This window comes from Strix uralensis, chromosome 6 (genome assembly GCF_047716275.1).
Source record: "Strix uralensis isolate ZFMK-TIS-50842 chromosome 6, bStrUra1, whole genome shotgun sequence".
Taxonomy (NCBI): Eukaryota; Metazoa; Chordata; class Aves; order Strigiformes; family Strigidae; genus Strix; species Strix uralensis.
The window spans coordinates 27,116,860-27,144,329 of NC_133977.1; the positions used below are offsets into that span (position 1 = coordinate 27,116,860).

Below are 27,470 nucleotides of genomic sequence, written 5' to 3' on the forward strand. Positions count from 1 at the left end.
TCTTCTGTGTTGTAATTTTTCTTGAATCTTTTCCCAGCTTTAATTAGATGCCAGGATTTAGTGTCTCGTAACAGCAGTGCCCAGGCTTCACACCAGGTCATCCTGGTCGAAGAGGAGCTGCTTGCACCAGCCTCCTTTCTGGCTACATAGCTGGACCTAGACCTGAGCTCTGCAGACTGTCTCCACACATGTGGTAGCTTCCATGGTAGCACTGAAGTAATTTCTGTGTCCAAGAACAGGGTTCACCAGAGCCTGAGCAGGCAAATAAATGCTGCGTTTTCCTCTGCCATGCCAGCTTCTTTGAATGTGTTTATTGAAAGTGTTAGATGTTTTCATGCCACTCCCTTGCTTGGGAGATGGAAGAGTTTCCCCACCATAGATAGATACATTCACACCAACATATGACAAACCTAGTCTACCAGATATTAGGGTTTGGAAAAAAATCCATGTGCTTATTTTTGCAGACTCTATTCCAGGAGGAAATTTGCCTCCTGGTCCTTTTAGCAGTCCTTGCAGCATGTCTCTGAGGGAAAGAGATGCCTGATGCAGCTGTCACAGACTCCCATCCAGCTGGGATGTAACGGGAACATACGTACGCTGGAGATGTCCAGCATGAACGGGCAGAGCAAAGGCTTGTGGCAGAAGCACTCCTAAGCGAAGCCCTTTCCAGCTGTGCCTCTCCTGGGTGCAGTGCACCTTCCTTGCACAGGCATCCTCCTCCCTTCTGCTCTCCTCTCTTGCCCTGCCTTCACACACACACAGACTTTTGTGGCTGGGTCACGACAAGAGAGGAGCTGTGGGGCTGCTTGAAATCTGTGCATTACAGTCCAGAGGGAGTGTAGGGAAAAAGAAGGTTTTTGCACGCTTTGCAAGACTTGACCAGATCTGGTTCCCAGGGCACCATAGCACAAATTCCTGTTTAATTTAGCCCCTACTTTTTTCTTTCATCATGTTGCCCCTCCCTTAGTGTAGTAACAGGCATCTTCAGTCTCTTGTAATAATAAACACACTGTAATGAAAGCCCTGGCATACCCTTACTCCCTGCATTTATATATAAGCAGAATTTTTTGGTTAAAAGCTAAATTGGACACATTCAGCAACTGGGCTCTAAATCCTCAGCTCAAAAAAAAAAAAAAAAAAAAAAAAAGGAGGAGGCTGCTTCTTGAACTATAATAATATTATAATATTTCCTTTGATAATCAGTGGAATGTTGATTTTTAAACCCCTACAGGCCACCGCTGATCTGTTAGAATCTGATGCAGCCCTCGTGTAAGTAACTGCCAGGAGCAAACTCACAGGCTTTATGCTGTTCTGAGATGGTATGATTTAAGGTTGATCTTGGTGCTTGGAAACACAGTCAGTCTCGGTTTGGCCAGTAGATGGTAGTGGTGCACACAGAGCTGACAAAATGAGCTGTACAAGAGAAAAAATCAGAGGGATTTTCTCTGGATCTTTTAGAAGTTTAATTAAATGAATAGCCAAACTCCCAAGTTGCAGGACTGCAAGTATCAGTGTCAGTTTTTAGCCATGGCAACATTACCAAGCTGTGTTACTACAGCTTTCCAAGTCCCGGTGTTCATTCTCAGCAGCTTTAATTGGATGCATTGAAATGCTCGGAGTGGGAGAGTACAAGTCCTTACATTGGTCTGTGGGTTTTTCTTTTATTTGGTGACTCATGGGAAAATCCACTTGGGTTCCTGAGTATTAAGGAAATAAGTAAATATATCTTTGTGGTATGTTTTGGTTCTGATCACTCTGATGGAAAGGTAATTCACTGAAAATGTTCCAGCCAGGTCTCTTTACTGTAAATGGATTTGGTTTAATGTTTTGTTTCTTGACTGTATCAATGCAAGCATTTCTTACTAATTTACATGGGAAAAGTAAAATGAAGACATAGAAATTAAAATTATTAGTCATTTTAGACATCCATTGCATAAGGAGTCATTCCACAGCACTGTTGAAAGCAGATTTCTCCCCCTCTTGGTTTATTCTGTAAGCTTCTCAGAGTGGCAGAGTTGCTGATCCCTTTCTATATGCATTATCTTTATGGAGGATGACCATGATCTGGATTCTGATCTTAGAAACTTAACCATAAAAAAGGGCATTGAGAATAATTTTGTAATAAAGCTCACTTCAAAGTGTTAGTTTTTATAATCTTGTTTCCTTATACTGCAGCTCTTCTAGACTTTCCTGATTCTCCTGTGACGAAGCAACTGCAGTTGTCTAAGGAAGCGTACTAGACCCAGCCTGCCGCAGTGCTTGCGAGTAACACCATGGTAATTTATAACCACTAAAGTGATTCTCAGCTGCAGTCGTTTCCAAAAGTGCACAGCTAGATAATAGCAAAAATGCTTCTACTACCATTTCCTTTATTTCTGGTGCTTATTTTTGTTTGGTGGCTTGTTGCTGTTGTAACAAATCGTACTCTTTTCTTAACCTCAGCCTACAGACTAAATCTCCGCTGCGGTTCTCAGAAATAAATGTTTCAAAACAGTTTCAGTGAGAACAACAGCTAAACTTGTAGATACAAGATAAATCTTGAAATGTGTAGTGGGCTAAAAGTTATTATCCTCTGCATGCTAGCACAGGAAAATAGGGAAGACTTTCTCTGAATCACACATGTAAAGGCCTAACTAACAACCTGCTTTCCATGGAGACGACCAGCCTGCAGCTAATGGTGGCAGTCACTGGGTGCTTGAAGGCCATCTACCACCACTGGGTTGACTGGTAGAATGCAACAGCTGGGTCAATGTCTCAGACCATACTTCGGAAAAACAAAACTATCCCTGTATCTTTTCAGATTTTTATAAATAGATATTCACCTTAAGAAATGAAAAGTTTCTATTTATGCTGTACAAAAAATCCTCTGTATTTTGTCTTTTAGTTTTTTAGTGAATACTGAAAATTAGCCCATCAAGTATATTTCTCTTGTGAAGCTATTTATTCAGGTCATTTGTTCTCAAACATGATCTTAGGCCTTTGAACCCAGTCATAACCTGATTAAATCTGCTTTGCCACTTCTTCCTGACACAAACTTTGTATGCATTACAGCTGAGAAGCCGCTGGAAAGCCCTTGTTGGAAGCCAAAAGCAAGCTTGCACGGAGCTGATAAAAGACAGACTCTACCTCATCAGCAGCTTTGGGCTGCGTGGCTTCACTGATGCTGGGTTTTGGACTCCATCCCAGAGCTTGATGCTTTCAGGTTCATTCAGGTATGCAAGCAAAATCCCTAACGTTGGACACTGTCAATGAGCTGGAGTACATAAACTTTTAACATAAAGTAAAAGAACACTCTAAGTCATGTAAGGCTTCATTTGTTACGGTCCTAGCACAGCTTACGCATAATTCTGCTTTATCTGTACTAGTTTCTCCTGATGCTAGCAGGCTTACCTATTGTGTATCTGAAATCTGACACCTACCTAAATGCTTACATGACTATATTTTCTAGTATTTAATATTCAAGAATATCGGAAGGATTCTTTCTGAAAAGGTAAGAAGGTAATGTTTCTGCTGCTTCCTATGTTGTCCTGTAGGATGAAAATGATGTTGAGAGGCATATTGAATTGCTTTAAATGTTGTTTCAGAAGCAAATATTGAAGATGGAGTTGTACATATAGGACACATTGATGGCTATAAAAAACATAAGGTACCATTCAGTTAAATATGGATATGCATCAGAACAGCTCCAGGAGGCTTTCCATCTGGAAAGAACAGATTAATAGAATACCTACAGAAACAGCAGCTACTTTACCCTTTAAAATAGTTGTAGTATAAATAGCAGAGTGGCTCTTCCCCACACACCATACCCAGGAACACAGCTGATGTTGGTTTTATCACCGCAGGCTCCTGGAGTGCCTTGCCCACTGAACACAGCACCCCTGGAACGTACACACCACATGTCTAGGTGTGCCAGTGCAGTTAAGTTATGGAATAGGGAAGGAAAGCTGATGTGGGCTCCTTTCTCCATCTTGTCCTTGACCGTCAATCCTCTACTGACCTTCCAGAATCTAGTCTGGGTTGATGATTTGGATTTTAACTGTCATTATTTATATATGAATTTGCTTTATTCTTGCCTGATTGAAAGAACGTAAAGTGGAAGTTGGGTGAGTCTGAGCTGCTCTTACCAGTTGCTTGCCCACTCACTCTCATGCAGCACAAAGCAAACCCTCATGGAAGGAAAGATGAAAAGAAGAGCTGATCACTGGTGAAAGCAAAAGTATAAAGAGAACAAGGATCAGTTATTCCTACTAGTTGGGAAGACTAGAACAAGAAGTAACTGACTGAAACCACAGCAGGAAATATATGATAGATAACCATGGGAAGAGCTGGGCTGAACAATAAGCAGCCAACATAAGTGGTAGGGTCACTTTCAATGGCAGTGGGTGCTGTTAAATTGGCTAACTGTGATTTAGAAATAAACAAATCAATCCACCACCACTGCTGGGGAATAGGTACACAACACTGCTGGATGGCCCTTTCAGCTCAGTCTGGGTAAAGATGAGTAAGCCTGACCTAAAAATATTGGTATGTGTTTGTGGCACTGCTGATGCATCATCCCACTGCCTTCTAGCCCAAACCTAGCTTCTAGCCTTCTGACCCACACAACTGTTCAACAGCCAGAATTTAAGATCTCTGTGGACACAAATTTCATGCAACTGGGATATGGGAAGCACTTCAGGTTAAATTTGTGGTCTGCCTCAGGATAGAAAGAGACAATTCTGAAATGACTAAAGCTGAATCATCCAATTCATTTACTACAGGAGCCAGTGGGACACAGGGCACCCAATCTGCTCTGGCTACCTAAAATCCATATCCAGGGTAAAGGAAGTGAAGGCACAGAGTCACTATATGAAGAGCTGAAAAATAAAAGGATGCATGCACAAAAGAAACCTTTTTTTTTCTTCTTTCATTTTACTCTCTGTAGTTTTGGTTTTGTTTTCTCTCAGAGAAGTCACAGACCCAGGTGGTGGGATGTCTGATGATCTGTTTACTTGGGTTGTAGTTTGAAGATGTGTCTGTGATGTACCTTTGAGTGGTCCAGTTGCCTCAGCAGGTCTGGAGCTGGACCCCAGGTGGGGACAGCCTGCTGGGGGAAGCTGCAGCCCTCACTTTTGCGTGGGAGGCACTGATGTCCCAGGCTCCCCTTTCTTCCTCTTTTGTAACATGTTAGGGGAAACAGCAACTTACTGCACAGCAACTGCTTGGTTCAAAGCACTGAGATATGACTGATTCACAGGGAAGCTTTTGGCAGACTTACAAATATCTGTCCCTAGTTCCATGTGGGTCTGCTGGGGTGTATCTGTGGCTAAATCTGGTTCAAGAGCTGCTGGATAGACTGTAAAGCCCATGACATTCAAAGCAAAGCTATATAAGCTGTGAGAAAGGGCAGGAATGGTTGACCCTAGTTCTACCAGGACCACAAAATCATTAAAAATTTCCTTTTTGAAATTGGATGCATTTAATCCATTTGGATAAAAACACCAAAAAGAAGAAAATGAATTCTGACATGGACATTCTTCAAAGTTTCTGGAAATGATATTTAAACAGAGCTCTAACACAGCTAGAAGGTTTTCTGTCTCCCTCTGGAGACAGAGGACATTCATGGGATGCTGAAAAAAGCTGGAGTCACAGAAAGCCCACATTGGAGCGTGTTCCCAAATACAAGGACAGCCAAAACAGATGCAAGACTTAACCTAAGGTGCACAGTGCTATGTCAGTGCTAGTGTTTATTATTTTTATGATTGCCTTTTAAAGCAGTGGTTCTTTTGATCCATACTAATTGCTGGTCAGGGAAAGAAAAATAAAGCTTACATAGAAAATAACAAAATTTTCTGGCTGGAGGCCAAAACTTCACAAGAGAATACTGAAGCCTAATATGTTTTGTTTGACGTCTTTGTTTCTGATAGATGTTGACTGAATTCAGGAGGATGACAGCACTTTGAACAAAACCAGCTGGGGACGTCAGTTTGCTAATTATTAACCCTCTAGGGAAGAGATTGAGTTGAAAATGTGCATATGAAAGATTCTGGGAAAATATAAAAATTCATGTAGATCTCTTTGGAAGAGAAATACTTACACTGCGGCTTGTATTTTTAGCAGAAAGGAAGGAGACAATTTCTCAAGACGGATAACAATTCATTCTTAGACTCATTTTCTTCCTGTAGTATGATTCAGCAGTCCTGAGGTTGAAATAAGTCTAACTTTAAGGAATGACTTTAGGGAATGACGAAAAGTTATACATTTATTGTGATATAAATCATAGAGGGGCAAAAAAGACTGTTGTCGGCCTCTTGACCACTTTGCAATAAGGAAAGGGAGGATTTTCAAAGCTGTAAAGAGAACAGGAGCATCAAACTGAATACTGTGCCTTAGAAAATATTATTCAAAAGCTACTGTGATAAATATTCAAATACCTAATGTAAAAATATAAATAACAAAAGGAGGGGGAAAAAGCATAATCGTCTTTGGGCAGTAGGCTCTGCTGTGACATATTTATATCTCACTCTACCTGGATGCTCTAATCCTTCCTCTATAACCTGTTCAGAGAGATGACTATATAGTATGTGCAGGTATTTTTCCCTCATTTCAGGTGTTTTAGGATTAGAAGATATGAAGAGTTAGATATGGGCACTACACCAAATTCCAGTGCAGTTCGGTGTTTAACTTCTGGCCAGGCTTAGCTATAATTATAGCATGAAATGGAAACAGAAAAAGGAGATTAAAGGAAAAAAGTATCCTGGTAAAAAAAAAAATAAAGATGGGAGAAGAAAAGAAATTTAGGAACAATTTTCACCATTTGCTTAACATTGGAGCTCTTTTCTTGCTTGATACATTGGTTGCAGCACAGAGACATCTGCTGTTAGCAAGTAAGTGCCAAAATAGATGTAGCAGAATGCATTATTGTTTAAAACAAATAGATCATGTGGGATGCTGAACTGATTTTTGTTTTCTTCCCCATAATTCACTGTGTAGTCATTTTAGGTGTCAGATTGTTAGAGAAAAATCTTACTATTGTTAGGCAAGCTTTTAAAGTTGAATTGCTTGACAATTAATGTAATATCAGAGATATGCAATCTTTTTGACTTTTTAATGCAGTAGGTGGTATTACGATCTTAGCTGAAGTCCTGTCCAGTAGGCAATACAACAACTAGCAAAGTACCTTCTGAAGTTGTCCGTTCTCTGATTATTTGCAGCTGTCTTTAGTTGCTTTGATATAACTCATGTGTGTGTACTGACAGCTATTAAAAATGATGGACTGGAGTGTGCTGTTTCCAGAATGCTGCACCAGTCCCTTGTCCCTCCCAGGAGTGATTTAAATTGCAACTGGTTATGTAAAGTGAACACTTATAGTATTTTTGACAGAAAGCATTAAACTCAAGCATCCCAGAGTGACCATGAATGAGAGTCTTCAAATGTTACCAGACACTTCAAGATTAGAGGGGAAATGCACACATTTGTACAGGAATTAATGCAAAAGGGACCCAACCCTCACTTCTGCTGGTGAAGTGCCAGTTGTATGAGATGCCTTAGATTGTGGGTCCTGCTGCTTTCATCTGTCCTTGTGAGAATAAAGCAAGCCTCCAACCAAGCAAACAAATCCAACAGGTGGAATATTCAAGATGTGTGGGCATGCACTGCTGTTTCTTTCCTTAGGCAGTTACAATACTAGTAACAAACAAGTAGCTAAATGACGTCAGAGGAATGGTCAGTCATTGAGTCCATGAATCAACCAGTCTTTATTTCTCTGTTTCAGAGAAAAACTGGGCAAAGAGAAAGGAAAAGCTGTGCATTTTACTCTTGTGCTGTTTGGTGGCAGGTACATGCAAAAAGATTTGGCTGATGCTGGGAGCTGGGGAGATCCAGGCTCTTTCCTGGCTTTACTACTATCACTATGTCATCTTGTCCAACTCACCTGCTCTTTGCTTTGAGTATTCCATGTATAAAATGGGGAAAAGAAATTATTCTTCGGCGGTATTCTAGGGAGAATGACTGCCAAGTACCACGCAAGTTGCAAAAACAACACATTGTTACTAAGGGGAAATCCCTTTGCAGGAACAGTGTGAAGTACCTCATTCCGTCACTGTTTCCAGCCTGCTTCTGAGGCCAGACAGATACATGTTTTGCCAGAAAATTATTGGTAAAATTTAATTTCCAAAGTTCCTTTTTCCAACTAAACTTGAAGTAACTTTTGTTCTCAATTCAGGCTAATAGCAGTAACAGGAAGGAGCTAAAATGACAATGTAATGAAATGGATAAACCAAGTCTATTTTCAGTTATGTATTGGGTTAAAAACATGAGATTACCATCCCAAACTTGTTTCATTACAGCGTTGTTACAGTTTTATATTACAGCGTTAGCAATCTCTCAAAATCCATGGTATTGTTTATAAAAATAAACTAAATGAAGGCAACTTCTGTTTAAAGTGATCTCCAGCACTATGTTTGTGTTTGCTCATGCTTTCTTTTTATGTCCAATGTTTGTGTTTAAACATGTTTTGTTAGATGAATAAAATATACTCTGACTTGGAGTCTCCACTAACTTTTGCTTTTAAAGTCAAGACTCTTGGCTTCCCTTTTCCTTGTTCCTACTTTGCCGTGTCTGCCATGTCCTCTCCGGCAGGGCTTGTGGCTATAAAAGTGTGTGGGAGTAAAGGTTAAAGATAAATGCTAGGTTTAACGAATACGGTTATTGTTGCCATAAGGATTCACTTCTGAAGTTAGTGGTTGGATCATTCTATTTTTAAGGTAGGATTACAATTGCATTTTGCATCCATGCCTGAGTTAAAGTTAAAATCAATATACTTTTACCACTTTGTCTTTCTGAAGACTTCAGGTTGTCAAGTCAAGGGCTAGATTCAGAAGGGGAACATAGTGTAACTGTCAGACTTTATACCAATAAGTGAACATTCAAAAGGTCACAATGAGAATATGAGTAAGACTGTACTCCAGTAGTAACAGTACTCATTTGTGGGGGAAGGGAAGAAGGAGACCTGAATTCCACTTTGTGCTCTAATAAATATTTCTGTGCTTTGAATAAAGTAGATCAGCTCCAAAAGGAGACACTGAGAACTTGCTTCAGCCTGGTAGTTACTGAATTAATCTGGATCAATGTGGGTTCAGGTTCCTCTTAGAAAAAGGGATTGCATTTGAGCCTTTCATAGTAAAGATGCCCAAACTGTTCATATATTTATTAAAAAAGGTACAACAGCATCTTCTCTTTCTCTGTCTGGGAACTTTCCTAGTGGACCAGTCTATTGACAAAGTTTAGAGAAAAGTGAGTAGCTAAATAGCTCTGCACTGTCAAGACTTCTGCAAGTGTATCAGCAGCAAAAGGAAGACTAGGGAAAATGCGGGCCTGCTGCTGAGTGGGGTGGTGGTAACAAAGGACATGGGAAAGGCAGAGGTACTCAATGCCTTCTTCATCTTTGTCTTTACTAGGAAGATTTGCTTTCAGGTATCCCAGGCCCCTGAGACCAGTGGGAGCATCTGAAGGGATGGAGACACCCTCAGTAGAGAAGATGAAACATTTAAAGAAATAGGTCACAAACAAGCCCATGAGACCAATGGGCTGTATCCACAAGTGCTGAGGGAGCTGGTAGATGTCACTCCAAGGCCAGTCTCAAGTATCTTTGAAAGGTCACAGTAACCAGAGGAGGACTGGAAGTTCAATGCAAATGTCATGCTAGCTTCAAGAAGAAAAGGAGAGAGGATGTGGGGAACTATGGGCCAGTCAGCCTCACCTTGATACCCAGGAAGGTGATGGAGAAAATCATTCTGGAAAGCATTTCCAAATATATTAAGGACATGAAGATGATTGGGAGTCATCGATATGGATTTATGAAGGGAAAATCATGCCTGACTGACCTGATAGCCTTCTGTGGTGAAATGACTAGCTTGGTGGATGAATAGAGAGCAGAGGATGTTAATCATCTTAACTTTAGCAAGGCTTTCATCACTGACTGTCATAGTCTCCTCATTAACAAACTGCTGACTAGACAAGTGGACAGTGAGGTGGATTGAAAATTGAATGAAATGCCAGCCTCAAAAGATTATAATCAATGGCACAAAGTCCAGCTGGGGGCCAGTCACTAATGATGTACTCCTGGGGTCTATACTGGGGCCAATACTGTTTCACATCCTCATTAATGATCCTGGATGATGGGACAGAGTGCACTCTCAGCAATTTTGCAGTGAGTTGGAGACTGGGAGGAGTGGCTGATACACCAGATGATTCTGCTGCCATTCAGAGGGATCTCGACAAAGTGGAGAGATCGGCCAAGAGGAATCTCATGGAGTTTAACAAAGGGAAATGCCAGATCCCACACCTGTTAAGTAATGTCCCCACACATTACTATGGGCTGGGGTCCAACCGCCTGGAAAGTAGCTTTACAGAAAAGGACCTGGGAGTCCTGGTGAACACCAGTTTGAACATGAGCCAGCAATGTGCCCTTGTGGCAAAGGTGGCCCACAGTATCCTGGACTGCATTAGGAGGATTGTTGTCAGCAGGTTGTGACGGGTGATCATTTTCCCCTACTCAGCACTGGTGAGAACATCTGGAGTGCTGGATCCAGTTCTGGAGTTTCCAGTGCAGAAAAGATATGGATTTACTGGAACGAATCCAGCAAAGAGCCACAAACATGATTAAGGGACCGGAGCATTTGATATATGAGGAGTGGCTGAGAGCTGGAGGAGAGAAGGCTCAGGGAGATCTTATCAATGTATCTAAATACCTAAAGTTGGTGAGAGTAAAGAAGATGAAGCCAGACTCTTCTCAGTGGCATTCAGTGAAGGGACAAGAGGCAACAGGCACAAACTGACATACAGGAAATTATTTTTAAACAGAAGGAAAAGGTTTTTTACTGTGATAGTGGTCAAACATGGGAGAAGATTTCCCAGAGAGGTTGTGGACTCTCCATCTGTGGAGGCGTTCAAAATGCAACTAGATACAGCCCTGGGCAACCTGCTCTAGCTGACACTGCTCTATGCAGGCGGATGCACTTAGATGATCTCTAGAGATCCTGTGATTTTTTGACTTAGTTACTTGGATTCATTTCAAGAGCATCTGAGTATTTCTTTCAGGGTCACTGGCTGTAAAGAGATTTCTGATGTTTCCAAAGTTTGTGCATGCCCATGGGACCTAAATATGGGCCACAGGTTCCTACTGGGGCATTTAAATACTGCCTGTGATAGATCCAGCCCCAGGTTAGTCTGCATGGCCAAACTCTTTCAGCACTGTGAAACACACACAAACCTTAAGAAACTTAGGGACTTTATAGAGTGAAGTGCTGCTGTTTAATAGAATATATGTAACAATTGATGGTTTAGTACTATGGGCGTTTTATTGCCCCAAAAAAAGAAAAATAAATGTAGATGTTCTCCTTAAAGAAATAGGGTATTTAATTAAGCATGAACTAAATAGATTGCTAACTAGAACTCTACATGCAGTTGCATTTTCTTTACTACTATAACCTTTTTGTTAATTTTTTTTTTTTTTTAGAATTTTGTGACCTATTTAGGTATATTGAAAATAAAGATGTATACAAATCAAGAAGTGATAGTACTGTTTAGTTATTTTAGTGATTATATAGTATTACTATCTTTTTCCTTTTTCATTTTTTTCATTTAAAAATGTAACTAGAGGTACTCATGCAATGTTGTAGAGTAAGTCTTCCACAAGATACCATAAAGAGCAGGCTTACTGCTTGACAGCCTCAGCAAAGAAAAGAGAGTGGGTTCAAAATCCAAGGCCAGGAACAAGTTCGGCTTGGAGATGACAGATGATCTCTACAATGGGAGTATGTTATACACAGAGATGATCTCTGGCGACCAAATCCTGAAGACTTTATAGCTTAAAATCTACTCTGAAGTTTTGTCTAGAAGCTTATTAATGGTTAGTGCATGTGCAGAGCACTGCAGATCTGAGTCATAAGGGATCTATGCTGTTCTGTACTATCTTCATCTTCCACATTCTCCCTCTTATATTCTGCATCAAGCACATGAAACCAGCTCACCAGCAGTACTTGTGCAGTGATGAAAAGCTGACAGCAGTACTCTCATACTCTCTCCCTGAGTTACCCATGGTGTCAAGCACAGAGAGAAGTTCTATAAACTCATTTGTATGCACTGTCCACCCACAAACTTTATCTCAAGTTGTGTGAGTGTTGAGTCACAGACAGGTAGTTCTTGTTCAAGTCCCAGCTTCATGTAAGCTGTGGGTAATAACAAAAGCTATTTCAGTCTCACTCTCAGAAATAATAAGAGTAAGGTACAAATAATTTCTTTACAACAAAACCCCTTCAAATCAATAGAAATATGTGAACAGCGAGTTGCAGTTAGGAGTGCCTACTGATTTTCACCCAGATCAAGAAACTACTGGTGGACCATATCAGCCAGATCATTCTTGTCTGCATGCTTGCTGATCTTGTCAAAAAACTGTCTAAAGGCCTAGATGGTAAATACTAAATTTAGAGAAGATGTGTTGGCACTGCCCAAATAGATCATATTTATCCAGGTACACACTAATTTTATCCTTTATCGCAGTTTCTATTGCTTTGCCTGGCACTGATGTTAGGCTTGCCAGCCGTTACTACTGCCCATCCAGTCCCTCCATTTCCCCCGGAACCTTTTTTAGAGATTGGTGTCACATTGCCACCCTTCAGTGTCTGGGCACAGAGAAAGCCTGAAGAGAAAAGCAGATCCATTAGCAGATCTGCTATTTCTTATCCACCTCCCTTAGAAAGCTTGGGTGCCTGGGGATTTGTTACTCTGCATACTTTGGATTACAGCCTTTCCCAGTTAGCACTCTTTCAGGCATAGTCTCTGCCAACTCCCTCAGAAAGAAGGGTTCAAGTATGGGGATCATCTGCATATTCCAGTGAACACATGCAAATACATCATTTAGCTTCTCTGGAAATGTTTTGGCCTCTCCTCTTTCTTACTCTGCAGTTGTCATTTGATCTGTCAGACTACAGTGGACTTCTTGGTCTTGATGTGTCTAAGGAAAGAATTAATATTAGCTTGGATTCCTTTTGCTAGCTGCTCCTCACACTTTTTTATTGTTCTTTCACTGTGCTTTCCTTTAATGTGTTGGTTTACAACCCCTTCCATGATTTTCATTTGGAGATGACTTCAACTTCTTGTTTCTAATAATCTACCCTGTGGTGAGTTTATCTGTGCCCACTTTCTTTTACCAGTCCTCAAGGCTTGTAGATGGCTATGTAGATGGCATACACTGATGCTGTGCTGTGCATCCTTCAGGAAATTCAGCTCCACTGGTAAGAATTTACTGTTCCTAGCTGCTCCTTTCTGTTTCCTCTTCACAAGCTTTCTCATTTCTATGTCTCTGTCCCTTTTGCAACTGGGTGCAACTGCTGTGAATGCTTGGCCTTTGCCAACCCTGTGGGAATTTTGCATATAAACACAGGAACAGCAACCGTGAGCTGAAGATGTAGGACAAGATCTTGCACATTAATGAGGACCAAATGAAGGGCTGCATCTCCTCTGTGGCTTCCCTGTCCAACTGCTCTGTGAAGCAGTATTGATGGAGCCTAATGTAGTCTGTGTTATATTCCAATGCTGTAGCGTCCAGACAACACGAGGCTTACCTGTAGCACAGTTTTGATGTATTTCCCACCCTCTTTGCCCATTGGATCTCTCTCAGCATACCCTCTCTGTCCTTCTGGTCAGGCAGGCAGTCTGCAGACTCACTACTACATACGCTTAAAGCGGGCATTTTGGTCCATGCGGATTCTGTGTCACCTGCTGTGTCCCTACTTTGTTCATCTGATTTGTTATAAGATCTCACTAGCAAATTTTACTACCCCATCACCAGCAGAAGTGACTCTTATCTTTTCTGTATTTTTTATGTTCTGAGACTGCTATGTCCTACACATGTCTACCATGTCGTTGTCTTCGCATAAGACTAGGCATTTGATTTCCCTCAATTTATTCACTGGATTTTTAGCATTCGTGTGAAAGTATGTGTTGTTGCAGTGTTTGTTTCCTTCTTCATGTCCCATTTGAAAGGTACTCTGTTTGTTTTCCATTCCTTATTTCTGCTCTCTGACCTCTCCTGCACTCAAAAAGGTGCAATTTCTAAGCCTTTGCTGATGGCATACTGAATGGTGCATTCCCCACACCTGCTGTTCTTTAGTTAATAGCTTAAATCAATCACAACCTTTTAAAGGTTGCCAGCAGTTTAGCCCCCAATGAGTCCACCCTTTCCACACAGGCTCTTTTTATCTCAGAAGTGCTCCCAACTCCAGACCAATCTGAAATTTTGCTCTTTATACCATCCTCTCAGCTGCACATTGAAAGTTTGCCCCTTTCTGGTCACACAATAAGGCAGTGGGGGCATTTTGGAGAGTGCAGTTGGAGAGGGTCTTATCTTCATCTTCCCTTCAACAAGCTGAATTTTGCCTCCAGAACATCACATGACACTCAAAACCACAGGCTCTTCCCCAGCACTTTTAGGGAACTGTTCTGCTTTGCATGTTTAAAAAGAAAAAAAAACTTTTTCATTTAAATTTAAAAACTCTTCCACCTGAATTAATTTTTATTTGTTTAAAAATATTTCTCAAATTATAACTCATGTTCTTTTAAACCATTCCTCCAAACTACATTTTTTTCAACAAATGTAATGGGGTACAAAATATCATCTGAGTTCCTAGCTCCTACAGCCATAATTTGAGTAATAATCCTACACTGGCACAGTGAGAACAGAAAACAGCTTTTGAGGAGATTGAGCATATTAACACTGCCAGTAGAGCTACTACTCTTTTTGCTACTACCGAGGCACAATTTCCATTAAAATTGCACAGTACAGGTGTCAGAGACCCTTTTTTAAAGTGCTACAAAAGCATATCATTTACCAGTTTTATGATTTTAAGCAGTTGTCTGAATGTTAAAGTACTGCTTGTATTATTTTGTTGTTGTTCCAGGAGCATGCAGAGATCCCAGCAGGAGTCAAAGCCAAACCAACACCCAGAGAAAGATATTTCCTGTGATCAACAGACAAAGATGCAGAGTGGATGTGTCCACACTCCTTTCTTTGTCATATTTCTCAAACCTGTTTCTAGTATTTCAGTATGCCTTGTCTCATCTGAGTTTGAATATGCAGCAGGACAGAGCCAGAGGCAGCACTACAGAAGTTGGCACTGTCACACTTAAGTAAAAAAGGAGATTGGTATTAGAATAAAGGTTTGTAATTCCTTTTATTATTTCTGGAAGTTACCTACCATGTTTCTGTGCAGTGGGAGAAACAGAACAGTCTCTAAAATGCTATAATAACATCTAACCTATTTATTATGAATGATGACACTTTAGGAGAGTCAAATGTAAGGATCCCTACCAATAATAAACCCTTCAAATGCAAAGAAAAAACTCAAACCCTTGGAACTTGTGCCAAAGATTCATATAGATATTGTTAAAGAGATGTAAGAAATACATAAAAATTCATCTGAGAGTGTGTGATTTCATCTCAAGTTTACTGTGCAATATGACGGTTTCATAATGCGCTAAAAGGTTAGGCTGCTGCCACTGAAACAGGAAATCTAAAGCAACAACATAGAAAAGCCATTTTCCTTTGTGTTCCCTTTTTGCTAAAAGAAAAATATTCTATAAAGATAATTAAGTCCTCAACATCCAGTTAAAAAAGCAAGCCAGCAAACAAAGTAAATGCATGAACATCCAGGTGGAGTTAATGCAAAACCAAGTCAAAGTTATTGCTTAATGACCTCTCTGTATATGATCTCTCTGTATCCAAATCAGTTGCTGGATGCTTGTCATTTCCCCTTTGAAGTTCAGTGATTTTTTTTTCATGGCCATGTATGTGATTAATTCAATCCAACTGAATTTGTGTATATGTCAAAAAAGAATCATTTGGCTTTTAGCCATGCTTATGGTAAAAGTTGCAATTGTCCAGTTTTCTCTTCCATTAAACTTTAACTTTAAACATGTCCAGGGCTGATATTTTAAATGGTTAGCAGGCACTTTACTCAAACCAGAGCCATGTTCCAATATTAAACTTAGCAGCAGAGTCTAGATAGGACTGAAATCTTTGTCTGCTGGCTGCTTTATGGGCACCATGACTTTCTCAGAGAAAGTCTTCTGCCTCAGGAAATAACTCTGTTCCTGCAACTGTTGTAAGCCCTCATTTGTTTGGTTGTTGGTTTTTTTGGTTGATTGCTTGCTTGCTTTTGGTTTGGTTTGTTTGGTTTGTTTTTTTTTTTTTTTCTTTTTTTTTTTTTTTTTCTGTAAGGCTCTGAGTATTGCAAGCACCAATGTTGCAAGCTGGAAAAAGTAATAAACAACTAGTGTTCTCTGTTCAGACATCACAGTTTCAAAGTCACTGCTGGGGGGAGCAGAGAAGAGCACAAATTACCATTTCCAGAGCCTCTTCCCACTCTTGGGAGATGCTGGAAGTAGCAAATCCTTTTCCAGAATTCCCTTTGTGCTCACTGGCATGTGGATGCGCTCAACCTAGCCAGAAAAACTGGATTACAATGTGTTGATTGTAAAAGAGGGAGGAAGGTTGCTCATGCAAAATATCTATTTCATGTGGTGAGCAGAGGAGAGATGGGGTGGAGATTTATGGATAGACAGGTGTTGACACTTTCTGCAGGTAATGCTATTGTTACAAACATATGGGCATAAAAGCAAAGAAATTATCTGTTGATGAGCAAGAAAGACTCCTGTTAGAAATATAAGTCTCTTAGTCATGGTGTTGGCACCTCAAAAGGCTTTTTTGACTGGAAATGCAAAGTAATCTGCTTGGAAGAAAGAGAAAAGGCTGCTGTGCATTACTGTCAGCTCTGTGGTAGGGTCCCTCCTGTATCTGAAATTCTGTATTTGGTTATCTCTGTAGGCATGGTTGAAGTTTGCTCTGTTATTAGTGTTGCTTTGCAATGAGCTGTAGGTATTCATGGGGACGTGATAACATTTGTGATTTGCAATACAGAAATTCTTCACCGATTATGCTGTGAGTAATGCTGCTGCGCAGCTCACATTAAATGCAGAAGCGTCATTGATAAAGCTAGGATAAATCCTTTAAGAAGTAGGCTTCGGCACTGTTATAATTTTGATAAGCTTTGGTACAAACCCACTTTTTCACTAACAGAAAACTGTATTAAGGTTCCACAGGTTATCATATGACATACACTTATTTTGATTTTTTTCCTGCACTGTTCTTTCTAAAATACTGGTTGGTTGGTTTGGTTTTGTTTGCAGAGTGATTGCTCCTTTTACAACCATCTACCTCAAAGAATTATTTTTAATTGTCCATCTTAAAATCTGGCATAATTAAAACATGAATGACAAGAGGAGGCCAAGAGTCTTCCACAGCAGAGATTGCTTAGGTCAGAGGATCAGCAAATTCAGCAGAGAAAAGGCTGTTTGAGATACTGCCTTTGAAAGCTAGCTCCACGAGGAAGAGATGTGTGGAACTTTTCACCTTTTTGAGGACAAGAAAGATGCTGTACCATGTGGGGGAGAGGAGCGAGATGACTTTCCAAGTTCTACTCTCCAACTGCATGTAGCAGTGTTATGTAGAACTAATATCAGAAACAGATACCAGTTGTATAAATGTTGATGTGCACCAGCTCTTCAGGGGAATAGAAACGTGTTGACTCTACTCAGATGAGGAAGCCTGGAAATTACTGGTGGCAACTGGTAGTCTTGAAATGGACATGGGGGCTGGCTTTTCTGGGTAGTTTGTGTGGATTTCTGGTTGAGCTCTTGGGATACGAGATTCTCAAAGGATATTTTCCAGTGCCCAGACCCTTCTAATTCCTGTAGCACTGGTCTGTGCGTCAGTGTGTCCTGCAGAGATCAGGTTTGGCCCTGCACAGGCTGCCAAGTAGACTGACAATCCTTTGCCTTAGCCGGGGACTGCAACGGCATCAGAGCGCACCATGTTTGGTTAGCCACAGAGATACTGTGCAAGCCCACTGAAGGGTTAACAACCATAATTTGCCTATTAGCTTTTAGTTGATCATTTCCACAGACCACAAAACATTGTACTACAACTTATTTTATCTTAGTAGAAGACAAAAAAAAGAAAGAAACAACATACCAAAAAGTAAGTATTTGTGTTTAGGCTTTCTTTTTTAAATGCTCTTGATATAAAACCCAGCAAAACTGCTGTTTACATGTGATTTTCAATAACTTCCTATTTTTTAAACTTCTGTAATCAAACCACTGACATCTTGTTTTGTCCATAAAGCACTTTAACCAAACAGATGCACAGGTGTGAGTCTATGTACTCTTACCTGTCTGCTGCCTTGCTGGGGGCAGAGGGAAGGGATGTATTTTGGTGGACTCACCAGGGCTGTACATTGCATATCTCCTCTCACATTAATGTATGACAGAGTTTAAGTGCAGGGCACGCACATGCACACAAAACTGAAACTAAGAGGCACGTGTAAACAGCGACCTTTCCTATCCTTGGGCATTCTTTAATTTTTGAGTCAGGATCAGAGTCTGATCCTGTGTTAACCAGCATGGCATTTTATAAACAGAGGAACAAAAAAGGACCTCAGAATGGAAGTGCATATTGGAGAGCATATGTTATATATGTTAAGATACTCCCCTCAATTAATATACATATTTGCTGATACATCTTCGGTAAATAGGGTGCTGTTAATTTCAGGGTTGCTGGTGTATGTTCAGTAAATATGCACTGCATGCTATTAGTTTCAAAGTTAAACTCTTTACTACCCTCCATACCAAAACTGAGACAGTCAGTTATTACATTGAAAATAGCACGCATTCGGAAAGGTTCATGGAGGTGCAGGGTTCACACCTACTGCTTCTTGTTATGATGTTTTATTTAAAAAGAGACACACCATCCCACCACATATTTAATTTTAGTTTCAATAGCTTGCTTTTGTATCAGGCTCACCAGTGGGGAATTTCTGCCTCCCACTCTCTGCATGGAGACTTTAAAGCTTTGCTCTTCTAGAAAATGAAGTCTTCCTAGTAGCACAGCTTTGACTTTGCTGTAGCTACAGACCCCTCTCTGCCTGAACCTGACTTCTGATTTTTCAAATAGCTCCTGCCTTGGCAGCCAGGTCTTGCTCTGCGGTTTCCAGCAGGAGAGAACATTTGCTCACTTACAGATGCCTGGTTTTGTTCACTGTCTTTCCGCCCAATTCCCAGCCCGGCACACCCTCAACTCCTTCGTTCCCCGGGTGACCAGATTCCGACATGATGGGCACTTTTGAAACGCATAAAACAGACTGCACATTGCACTTCCCATCCTTACGAAAATCTAGTATATCTTTACCTGAATGACGGCTCCTCCAAGTCTAATCAAAATAGATTTTTCTAGCCAAAAATTTTTTTTCTTGTGACTTTGCAAGCGCTTTGTTGCACAGCTGGGGTTCAAGCTATACAGCTTTTCCAGGTCAGCACCAAATCACCCAACACTCAGCTATAAACAGACATGATTTTATCTTACATAGTTTCTGTCAGTTTCCCTTCTTTCTCCTCTTTCAGGCCAACTGGTTCTCCACGTTTTTGTGTTTTCATTTTTGGTTTCTGTAACTTCCTGCACACAGCATCATAATTTTCTCAGCAATGGTTATTTCAACTCTCCCAATCTCAACCCCTCCTCCCCCTTTCCTGTCAGAAACGGATCAGACAACTGCAATTTTAGCTGCTAATTACCAGAAAACCCTTAGAAAGTATGACAAGGATGCCCATCCCGCTTCTGTTCCCTCTTCAGCTTTGCAAAGGTCCAGTTAGCCCCTATGGACAAATACACAGAGGCAGGTCTGTAACAGGGATGGAAGAGGGGGCTTCGAGGCCTGGCTGTGGGGTCCCTGATGCTCCCATGGTGGCGAGGGCCGTGGCCCCACACCGGCTGCCTGCTACCAGCCGCTCCCCAACGCAAGAGCTGCTGTGGCACAGAGGGACCCTACGGTGACACCAGGCCCCCTTGGCCGCCTCCCAGCAGGGCAGCAACCCCCAGCCCCTGCCCTGTGGGGACGGCCACCCGCCCCACAGCCCCTGGCCTCGGGGACAGTGTCGTGGCCCTCACGCTGCGCCTGGCCAGCACGCTATGGGGGTGAGGATCACAGGGTAACGTTTAGAAATGTATTATTTGATTCATTTTAAGGTATTTTACTTCAGTGTCTGCTATTATTTATTGTTTTATACGCTCTTCACTTTTTGCCTTTTCTTCACTTTTAGCACTTAGGCTCTCCCTTTCTTTCCCATCTGGACTTCTAAAAACTTTTATTTAGTTTTAACTTTAAGTACCATGCCATAATTAGGTCTGCTTTTCTATTTTTTCTTCATTTTTCCTCGTGTTTCCTCATTTTTTTCCTCCTTCCTTTTTTCCCCTCACTTTTCGTCCTTTTTTTTCCCCCTCTCCTCGTTGTCCCTTCATTTCCCCCATGCTTTCCCCCCTTCTACTTTTGCACTTGCGACTGCCCTTCCCTTTCCTGTGTCTCGCTTCCCTCAGCTGTAACCCCTCTCCCGCCGGGGCAGCCGGGACCGGCCCTTCCCCGCCGCCCCGACCCCTCACGCCCGGCCACCGCCCAGGCTCGGCCCCGCCCCAAACCTCACGGCAAACCCGGGGCCGCTCTTCTCCTGGCAACAAGTGACGCTCCGCGGGGCGGGCCAATCCGGCCGGCCGCTCGCCGTCCCGGCCAGCCGGCGGCGGGCGCGACGCTCCGGCAGAGCGAGCCCGGCCGCGCGCCCGCTCCGCGCAGCCTGCGCGCCGCGGGAGGATGGCGCGGGCGGCGGGGCTCCACTGGGCCGCCTGTGGCCTCGCCTGCCTTCTCGTCTGCTGCGCGGCCCGCCGGGACCCCTCAGGTAAGCCGGGCGCCCACCTTGCGAGGAGAGAGGGGCGGGGGAAGGCGCTGCGCGGGTGCGCTGCGGAGCGAGGGGCGCGGAAGGCCGTTTTCTGCCCCGCAGAAAAGGAGGGAAGGCGGCGCGCTGACGGGCCTTCCGCCCCGACGGTTCCCGGCACCTCCGGGCGTTGCGCTGGGTGACAAAGTCCAACTGCGTGGAAACAACGTGGGAAACTTACGAGGAGGAGCGAAGAAGGGAGGAAAAAAAAAAAAAAAACCAACAACCCACAGCTCCCTCCCGGAGCGTGCGCTTCGCCTGGGGCGTCGCGAAAGCAGCCGCTGCCCCGCCGCCCGCGGGTGCCACGTTCCCGGTGCCCGCGGTGCCGGGGGCCGCCCCCAGCCGGGGCAGCGCCGGGCCGGCGGCGCGGAGCCGGGCGGGCCTTTGGCCTGTTCCCTCCAGAGCAGAAATAACCCGAACTCGGGCAGGTCCCCTGCAGGGCGTCAAGCCGTCATTTTTATTTGCTGCTTTATGCGCAGAGAGGGAGAGGAAGGAAGTTCGGCCAGCCTTTCGGAAAGCAGGTGGAAAAGTTTCACGTTGAGCAAATTCTTGCAAGGCAAAGCCGCTAGCTTGGTGAGAGCTGCCGGGAGACGAGTTGAGCTCTCCGCTAAATAGTTGCGCCTCGCATACTTTGATAGCCTTTAGCAGTAACAGGCTCAGTTTTGTAGCAAGATGTCAGGTAAAACTTCACGGCCAGAGTGTTGAACTGGAGTAATTGAGCACCAGTATTAATAAATCGCTGTACAGAGAGATTTGGTGAGACAACATCAGCAATTTTTCTGAGGAAACTTTAAAAAATGGTTTTCTTCTTGGTGTCAGAATGAGGGTTGCATGGGAAGAAGTGGAAGAAGAACAAGGAAGGGGAAGATACGAGAAGAGGCTGAATGTTACAAGACATGTTACAAGACACTGAAAAGAAGAAGAAAGTCTGGAGGGGAGAATAAAAGGCAAAAAGCAGATCTAGTGTTGAAAAAGCAAAGGGTAAAAAGATACCACAAAAGCAGGTTTGGTTGTTAAAATGTCTTACTTATTTAATAGGATGAAAGAGGCACTTGGTTGAAATGTGCTCTTTAGGAGAAGTCGCTCCAGTAGGTGGCTGACTTAGAGATTCTTCTTCACGGTTTGACCAGCTCAGTACTATTTAGATACTATTTGGCACTTACACAGTGGAAAATTCACGAGTATACTGGGAAGTAGTGGTAAAATTCACTGCATAACATCACTGAATATTTTCCTTGCTCTTCAGCCAAACCTATTATTAAGTCATATTTAAAAAAACGCTGTAGGAATGTGATTGACAGTGCATTACTATTAAATACAGAACACTACTCAGCAGATTCCTTATTTAAACAGCAGAGTAATTAGCCTTGTGGGTCTGGGACAGCCAAGGTCCATTTCAGCCTGGGAAGTGAGTGTTATACTGTGGGGCCATCTTTATTGTGGCATAGAAATAGTTCTGGGGCATTTTTTTCTTGGTTAGCTTAAACCTACTGCCACTTGTCACAGAGATGTTCTTGTTCTGGCAGAGGTGTCAGCTGGTATCAGGGCGATCCGTATCTGTTTTTTTTTAATGACAAGCTACGTCACAGCTGAAAGTGAAACTAGGGTTCTTGTTTCATTTTGAAAATGATACTCCTAATCTTTGTATGACAGCATCTTTGGTAGAATATTCTTTCTAAAACTCTTCCAAAAGCAGTTCCACTTATTTTAGTAATGCTGCAGTTGCACCCGCAAGCTGGTTCACATATGAGCCTATCATGCTGTGTGTCATATATGATACACAGTTAAAATAAGAAAGTGCTTACTAAGGGGAGATTATTAGTTATATTTTATGGTATCTGCTGTGTGTTACTGCATTTGCAGATAGGCATGAAGGCAAGATTCTTTACCCAGTAAGCCTGCAAACTAATCAGAGGTTGATCCAATCAGTACGTGTTAAAGGAAGAATTTTCATTGATAGGACTGGACTTAGAACAGCCTCATTTTATCTCCTCTCATTTTATAACAACTTTGAAAGAGATCTTTTTTTTCCCCCCAGAAGTAAAGAATACTCACTAAAGAGCAGGAAAATGTACTTAACATGGCTTATACAAAAGAGATAGTATAATGTACAAACAGCAGTTGCTGTACTTTTCTGTTAATATGTCTCAGAATGTGATTACACTTTTAAAAATGAACTTCCTGTGAAAGTGATATTGAATTATATCCGTATGTGGATATTTTTTTGTTCTTTTACAGGCAATGATGCTTTTACCATTCGCCATGACACACTGAACAAGTGCATACAAGTTAAAAACTCACGGATAGTCATAGGTGACTGCAAGGAGACAAGTGAAGCTTTATGGAAATGGGTATCCCAAAATCGCCTCTTTCATTTGGGGTCCAAGCAGTGCCTGGGACTTGATATATTCACCAAATCACTGTCTCGCCTGAAAATGGTTGATTGTAACTCAGAACTAATGCTGTGGTGGCGATGTGCTGATGCTTCTGTCCTTGGTGCATCTCAGTACAAAGTGACTGTCAAGGCTACCTACGTAACTGCAACCATAAATGCAACAGACCAGTGGAGAAGCAACAGTTCCTCTGATGATATATGTCGATATCCTTACCATGGTAAGTTTGCATGGGGGTTTGGAGGATTTTTTTTTTTTGTTAAGGGCTTTTTGCTGTATGTCTATGCCAATAAATTCTTAAAGTTAATTATATGAAAAGACTGATCAGTAAAGCAATAGAATGTTTTGCTGTAGAGAGATGTTGATATTCAAGTATGGAACTTTAACCATTTTCAATAAAAGATAGAGATGCACAACTGCAGAAGCTGTATTATTAGGGGGCTTTCTGAGCATGTTTAAATCTCTCCCCCCATATTTTATTAAGAGCCTATTTAATTATGAAATATCAACCACCTTCTATCAGACCTGACACTGTCCTTTTCACAGTGATAAGAATTTTGCTGTTAGCAGGGCTTGAGGATATTTTCTTTGCTAGTAGGCTGTACAGTCCAACTCCATGCATTCTGCTAGCTCACAGCTGTTGGACTGTCAGGAGCCATCCGTTTGCTCTGGTCTGGTAGTCTGTCCGCTTGCCATGGAAGTCAGTATCATCTGAAATCTCATGCTTGCTGGAATAAGTGGTGAAAACTTGCTTTACCATATTTAAGAGCAGAATTTTCTTTGTACTTGAATTATTCAAAGTGGGCAGTCTGAAGGGGCCAGTAGGCTCCAGTTTGAAATGTTTTCCCTCTCCTATATGTGTTGATTCCTAGAGCCTTGTTCTGTAGTACTCTGTGCAACAGGACAATGTATTTATCTCTAACTTACCAGGTAGGGGGAAACAATATTTTGCTCTGTTATGCCCCACTCAGAGGAAAAAAAAAACAAAAGTACAGAAAAATATTTTCCTCTCATTTCTTTCAGTTCTGACATTGCTGTATATTATCTGTAACTACAAGATACAGCATTTTAAGATCACAAGTGCGATTTGCATGCTTTTAAGTTAGCTACGTCTGTATAAGCAGTAACATTGATTTGCTGTCCTTTCCTCCCCTAGACAACTTGCATCTACTTCTTTCATTATTTTTTTTCCTGCAGAGGTTTATACCAAAGATGGGAACTCCTATGGAAAACCCTGTGAGTTCCCCTTTCTGTATAATAAGACGTGGCATCATGACTGCATTCAGGATGAAACACATACGGGTGGGAAATGGTGCGCCACATCTGAAGATTATACTCACGATGGAAAATGGGGCATCTGCTTACAACCAGGCACGTTGGGTTTCTAAATATATGTCCTAAAAGTGTTCTGTCACTTGACATATGTACTGCTCCACCTTGGTGTACCACGTTGTTGTTAAGCTGGGTAAAAGAAGGTCCCTTTTCTACTGCGGTGCTGACAAGACAGCTGGCATACACTTACTCTGCAGTATATGAGATTACCAATATAAAAATCAATAGACCTTCAGTATTACAATTTTTCTTTTGAAACTTTCATGATGTTTCAGTAACTACAGTATAGTTGTAGTTAGAAGTACCTTCTGCTTCCTTTAAACAGAGGATGGTTGTCATGATATCTGGGAACGTGATCCGGGATCTGAAAGTTGCTACCAGTTTAATACACAGTCTTCTCTTTCTTGGAAGGAAGCTTATATTTCATGTCAAAGGCAAGGAGGAGATTTACTTAGCATCCAAGATGCATCTGAATTAAGTTACATACAAGGTAGGTGTAATTATTTACATGCGAGTATTAGGAAATCTTGACAAATTAACATGAAGTGAAGACAGCATTTTAGATCTCCTTTTTAGTTTAAAGGAGACCAATAAAGGATGAGCATTTTATACTAATTGTTTTCTTTTAAAAAACTAATAAATATATTTCCAGCTAAGGATGATGTTGCTGAGATCTTTTGGATTGGCTTAAATCAACTGGACGTTTCTGGTGGTTGGCAGTGGTCAGATCACAAACCTTTGAATTTTCTCAACTGGCATCCAGGTAATGATGTTTCTGGTGGCATTAAGAATATTTGCTATACTGAGTATTTTTTTTACCCTTCTCTATCAGACTTCATCAAAACAATCTTTGTTGTTCCATTTGTGCTAAAAGTTCAGAAGCATCTTTTCCTCCTATCCAGTGAATCTTTCTGTACTTGTTCTATGTTTATGGTTTATTAGGTTAATAAATCTCTAAAAATGTAAAATTTAAGTAGCATCTTTGAGGTCCATTTTAGTAAAGAATCTACAGCTTCCCCAGCTGCTAAATTTCTCCTCACACTGAAAGAATGGCATTGACTTCCCTCAAATATTACAATTACTGATGTATGTGCAAGGACTGACATTACTTAGAAGCCTAACTTGTGTTTTTAAACTTCAAGGATGCTTAAATTTGTTTTGAGGTGAAGATGAAAGAAGTATAAAGCTTCTGAAAACCCTTTTTTAATTACTCCCAAGTTCCTAGTAGAATTGGTGAGAGTCTTGTTGCTTTGGAATTTTCAGCATGTACTTGTAATATTCTCACAAATATGCCGTGGATGTGTATATATGAGAATCCTGGAGGAGTAATAACTGAGAATACTGAAGCTAATATTGTTCTGTCCTTCAAGCTGAATTTGACCTTTTTAAAGCAGAATTCTCTTTTTCCTTCAGTTTCTAGAATACTGCTGCGACTTGAATTCTGTGAAAGGATAAGAAGTGTTTTCTGTTCCTTCTTAGAAAGCTTTACTAAGAAATATCTGTGAGATTTTCCATATGTGGTCTGTCTTTTGGAAAGGTTAAGGACTTTTCTGCTGTTTGTACTACTGGCTGCACCTTCTTCTGGTACTGTGATGACACTGTAGGACTGTAATGCAGAGCTGGAGACTAGACTGTCCTGAGTTACAGGGGCATAATGTAGTCCGTAGTCATGGCACACATACTAATGTCTACCCCTCTTGTGAAAAATACTTACTGATATCTAACAGGAATTTTGCTAGCTGCAAGTTCTGCTCATTACTTCTTGTCCTTTCACTGTACACCTCTGAAAAGAGCCTGGCCCTGTCTCCATTGTACTCTCCCATGAAGAACTAAGATCCACCCTGAGCCTTTTCTATGTGAGACTGTACAAACCCAGTGCAGGGCGGGCTGGAGTGCTCTGTGTAGCACACAGCTTGGGTTTGCATTGGGGCTTAAATAAAGAGAAAGACAAAAAGTACCATTGGAAAGGGTCTCCAAGGGAAGCTGGGGACTGCAAAAAAGAGTTGTCCTCTGATATTTTTAATGTGGGGCCTTGTCTCAGGTTTCTGTTAAGGTGAGGGTTATGGTTAGTGTTGAGAGAAAATGTGCAGAGCTGTGTTTGGAGTGGGGCTGGAAAGGGGCTGCCAAAGGAAACTGAGGACTGCAAAAAGGGTTCTCCCCTGAGATATTTCTAGTCTGGGAAAGTGCTCAGCCAAGGGTTTGTTGTATTGTAAATAGAACATTCCTCCTGGTTCTATGATTAAACATTGGAAAGGAAGTCCAGATTCCTTGATTCTGAAACATTCTCTCTTACAAAAAACTTTCTGTGGGACCTATGATAGGACAGGTGCCTTCATTCAAAGCCAGTGATGTTCTTCAAATACAAGGTGCTGTATCGTGCAAAGTATTTCTTGTATTGAAAAGCAATAGGAAAACAAGCAGTCACTACCTGACTGTTCGATAACCTGTGCTCTTCTATTTTTTTTATTTATTCCTAACTATAGATATGCAGAGTTTGTCCCCACTGGATGGGACTAGCTGTGTGGTGATGAATGCTGCCTCAGGTCAGTGGCAGAGTTACCATTGTGGGACTCCACTTCCATATATTTGCAAGAAGTCACTCAATGAAGTTTCAAGCCTCCCAGGTAGGACAGCTTGCATTTTTGTTTTTTGTATGTTAAATCAGTGTAATATTCACTTATGGAGTCTTTTTTTTCCCTCCCCAAGCCTTCTTAGGCATGTCTGCCAAAACACTTTCACGACAGCTTTGGGTTTTTTAGCAGAGCAGAAGCAAACTCTGTATCTTCAGTGTCAAGATGATGCATCACAAACAGCTTTCATTTTTTGCAGCTTTCTCATTCACACGTAAAGTATTTCCCAGCACAGTCCTGCCCTTTTCATCACATTTTCATC

General features: G+C 41.6%; 1 protein-coding gene across 1 annotated transcript in view; it reads left to right on the top strand.

Moving 5' to 3' along the window:
- The first annotated feature begins 20,673 nt into the window (after nucleotides 1–20,673).
- Nucleotides 20,674–27,470, top strand: part of LY75 (lymphocyte antigen 75) — a 46,762-nt gene continuing 39,965 nt past the window's right edge. Inside the window, exons 1-6 of the mRNA XM_074873378.1 lie at nucleotides 20,674–20,817; nucleotides 23,092–23,466; nucleotides 24,444–24,617; nucleotides 24,904–25,068; nucleotides 25,231–25,341; nucleotides 27,062–27,202. Of these exons, the coding sequence (XP_074729479.1) occupies nucleotides 20,733–20,817; nucleotides 23,092–23,466; nucleotides 24,444–24,617; nucleotides 24,904–25,068; nucleotides 25,231–25,341; nucleotides 27,062–27,202 (1,051 nt within the window). The 5' untranslated portion in view covers nucleotides 20,674–20,732. The remainder of the gene's footprint in view (nucleotides 20,818–23,091; nucleotides 23,467–24,443; nucleotides 24,618–24,903; nucleotides 25,069–25,230; nucleotides 25,342–27,061; nucleotides 27,203–27,470) is intronic.